The sequence below is a fragment of the Myotis brandtii genome, unplaced genomic scaffold, assembly GCF_000412655.1.
Source record: "Myotis brandtii unplaced genomic scaffold, ASM41265v1 scaffold1120, whole genome shotgun sequence".
NCBI lineage: Eukaryota > Metazoa > Chordata > Mammalia > Chiroptera > Vespertilionidae > Myotis > Myotis brandtii.
Genome location: NW_005353839.1, coordinates 428,680 through 432,533, shown reverse-complemented (window position 1 = coordinate 432,533; position 3,854 = coordinate 428,680). Strand labels below are relative to the sequence as shown.

The 3,854-nt window shown below is 40.5% G+C and overlaps 1 protein-coding gene across 1 annotated transcript in view; it reads right to left on the bottom strand.

Annotated features, from left to right (window-relative positions):
• Positions 1 to 2,211, bottom strand: part of COPA (coatomer protein complex, subunit alpha) — a 36,624-nt gene extending 34,413 nt beyond the window's left edge. Inside the window, exons 1-2 of the mRNA XM_005857763.2 lie at positions 2,074 to 2,211; positions 1,805 to 1,878 (exon numbers count right to left, since the gene is read on the bottom strand). Coding sequence (XP_005857825.1) covers positions 1,805 to 1,878; positions 2,074 to 2,110 — 111 coding nt within the window. The 5' untranslated portion in view covers positions 2,111 to 2,211. The remainder of the gene's footprint in view (positions 1 to 1,804; positions 1,879 to 2,073) is intronic.
• Between the last annotated feature and the right edge of the window lie 1,643 nt (positions 2,212 to 3,854).

Here is a 3,854-nt window from a genome sequence, read left to right as displayed (position 1 = left end):
AAAAAAAAAGACCGTACCCTTTTATGTAATGATGTTTACTTTGAATTTATATTAGTTCACACAAACACTCCATCCATGCTTTTGTTCCGGCCCTGCGGTCCAGTTTAAGAACCCATTGTGGCCCTCGAGTCAAAAAAGTTTGCCCACCCCTGTCTAGCTGCAGCTTTTGCCTTTATCACAGTCAGCTTCTTCAAATTACCTATATTCTGTCTCTGCTTCCTCACTTCACATTAAAATGCTAAGATCACTAATGCCCTGCTAAATACTAATAAGCACTCCAAAGGTTACTTCATCTTTTATCTTATGCTGACCACCTTCTCCTTCCTAAAATTCTATCCTTCCTTGGTATCTAAGAAGCCTTTGCTTCTTCCTTTTGGTTCATCTCCAACCTCTCAAATCATTCTTTCCTGTACTAACTCTAATTCCTCCATCTTTTAAATGAGTTTGTTTTCTCATTCAGTGATTCCTGAGTGATATGTTCTAACTACTTCTGTTTTGGCTCCCTCCTTCATGATGACAACTCCCAAATATATCTCCAGTGCAGACATGCCTTTGGGTACCTCAAACACATCAGAGCCAAGATAGTATTCATTACCCACCTGTGTCCTCCCCAAAATTCATATGTTGAAATCCAAATGCCTAAGGTAATGGTATTAAAGAGGTGAGGTCTTTGAGAGGTACTTACGTTATAAGCGTGGGGCCCTCATGAATAGGATTAGTGTCCTTATAAGAGAGACCCCAGAGATCCCATGTGAGTACACAATGAGAAGTCAGCAGTCTGCTTCCTGGAGAGGACCTTCATCAGATCTCACCCATGCTGGCACCCTGACCTTGGACGTCCAGCCTCCAGAACTTTGAGAAATAAATTTCTGTTGTCTATAAGCCACCTAGTCCGAGGTATTTTGTGACAGTAACTCAAACAGACTGAGACACCACCCTTTTCCACTTTAGAAAAGCGTAACTCTTATTTTTCCTTTCCTGGTTAATAGTACATCTTCTACCCAGTGACCTAAACTAGAAACCTGATATGAATAATCTCATTTATTTTCCCTTACCATCCCGCCAATATCCATGCAAAAGACCGATTCATTTCTTGAGCGTTCACATCAATCTTTCTCTCCATTTCGAATGCTACTGCCTAAGTTCAGATGCTGTTCTTCTCTCACATGGACTTATACATAAAACAGTCTCCTAACTGGTATCTCTGCCTCTCGTCTTGCCCAATTCATCTAATCTCTTCTTTACATTGCCACCCAAGTAATCTTTTTTTTAAAAAAGTGTTAATCTGGTATCACTCCTCTATACAAACCCCTTTAATGGTTCCTTGTTATCTGTATGACAACCAAACTCCTGAGCATGCAAACTCCATGATCACTTCAATTAAAGTGCTAAGAGCACTCCTTTCTCTCGTTTTCTCCAGATTTTATCCGCACAAAACTATAGTTTCTCAAATGTATCCAGCTATGTCATGCCTTTATGTCTTTGTACCTGAATTGCCCTCCCCTATTTCATTTTGGTTATCTCACTATTGTATTACTCACTAACCCAGCTATTATTTGGATATATATTTATCTCTTCTAATAAAATAAAATCTCCTTATAACCAGAGACCCTGTCTTATTTATTTTTGAATTCCCCAAAAATAATTGTCTGGTACACAGTAAGCATTCAATAAATGTTGCTGAATAAAGTCAAAATCATGAGCTCTCTATGAGTAAGATGTACTACTGCTTTTTAATCGCTTCCACAATTCCCAAACCCCACATCCTCTGACCTTTACTCCAGTAATGTCAAACCCTCTGTACCTTAATTTTATAGTCATCTCCTCCAGAGACAAACAGTGGCTGCTGCTTATGGAAGTCAATGCCTCGGACTGGACCTGGAGAAGAAGGCAGGCAATATATGTTAAAGAGAGCTATGCTTCCTAATATCCAAGGTGGTTCTTATTCAGGATTTTTCAGTTCTATTCCCTCCACATTGTTTAATACTAAGGAATTAATGTCAAACAAGGCTTAAACTACTCCAGAAGACAATACTTCTATCTTTAAATTCCTCCTATAAACAGTTATCTTACCATCATGTTCATCAAACTTGTCAATGAGGGTGCACATCCGATAGTCCCATAACTGGATGACCCCATTGTGTAAACTGGTCAGGATCCAGGGTCTTTTGGGGTGAAAACTGAGTCCTGGGGGGAAAAGAGAATGGTCCAATGAGCTAAGCCCCAAATGTCACTTCCTGTCAATTCTGATAGAAAAAGGAACAGCTTAGGTTAATTCTAGGTTCATTTATTCATTCATTGCTAGACATTGTGAATTTATGCTAAAAGGTCCTGGATTTTTGTTACATTCCTTTAAATATTGTTGGGCTTTGTTTTATGACGTAGTTAAGTTACTTGGAATCGGTTAACCCTTTTGAGGCTTGCTTTTAAGTTTTATAATAATTTTTAATTTTTTAAATTGATTTCAGAGAGGGAGAGGGAGAGATAGAAACATCAATGATGAGAGAGAATCACTGATTAGCTGCCTCCTGCATGCCCCACACTGGGGATCGAACCCACAACCTGGGCATGTGCCCCGACCAGGAATTGAACCGTGACCTCCTGGTTCATAGGTCGATGCTCAACCACTAAGCCACACCGACCAGGCTGTTTTATTAGCGTGGGTCCACAGTAGCCTTTAGTGTAGGTCTAATCTGACACTACTATTAAGGCAATGCCCTGCTGAGGTCTTTGTGTGATGTCTTGTAGTATTAGGAGGTCTTTCCATCTTGGCTAGTAGGAACACCAACTATTCCCAGCCCTACGTGAGCTTCAGAGAGTTCTGCCTTCTTTTCTCCAGTGGTTCTTTTCCAGGCCTTGGGTCCTTTCCTCACATGCATTAGTACTCAAAGGCCTAACGGGATGCCCTGCAGAACTCAGGTGTTCTCTGAGCACCTCCCTCTTTTCTGGCATTTTGTCCAGCAAATTCTAGCTGTCTTGGCTTCCCCGAACTCTAAACTCTGTCCTCCTCAGTGAGGCCACAAGGCTCTGTCCCCTCCCTCCACTGCAGCCTGGAAACTCTCCCCAGGTAGTAAGCTAAAAGCCATCATAGGACTCACCTTGTTTATTTCCCTTCTATCAAGAATCACTTTCTGCAGTGGCTGTCATCCAATGTCTGAAATTGTTTTATACATTTTGTTTAGTTGTGCGGTTGTTTAAGGTGGGGAGCTAAACCTGGTCCCTATTACTCCATCATGACTGGAAATGGAAGTTTAAGGAAGTAACAACTGCTAACAGTTTAGAGTGTATCCTTTTCAATTTTTAATGCAGACCATACACTTTATGAAAATGAAGGTAACAGTTTCCCTGCAAACTTCTTTTTAAAAATATAATTTATTGATTTTTTTACAGAGAGGAAGGGAGAGGGATAGAGAGAAACATCGGTGAGAGAGAGAAACATCGATCAGCTGCCTCCCGCACACTCCCCACTGGGGATGTGTCCGCAACCAAGGTACATGCCCTTGACTGGAATCGAACCCGGGACCCTTTACTAGTAGTCTGCTGGCCAACGCTCTATCCACTGAGCCAAACTGGTTAGGGCCAAACTTCTTTTATTAGTTAACTATTTATCATGCGTCTCATTATATTTAAGTACATATAAACAAAACCTCATTTTTTTTAACAACTGCAAGGTACAAATGTGCCATCCTAACATGACTCTAATGATGGGCATTAAAGCTTTTCCCCTTCACTTTTGTTCTATCAGAAAACAGGGCCAAATTGAGACACTTCCAAATATAGCCTATTTGCATTATTACTGCTTTATAAAGACCTGGAAATGGGATTGATAGATACTATTTGACTACAAAAAGACT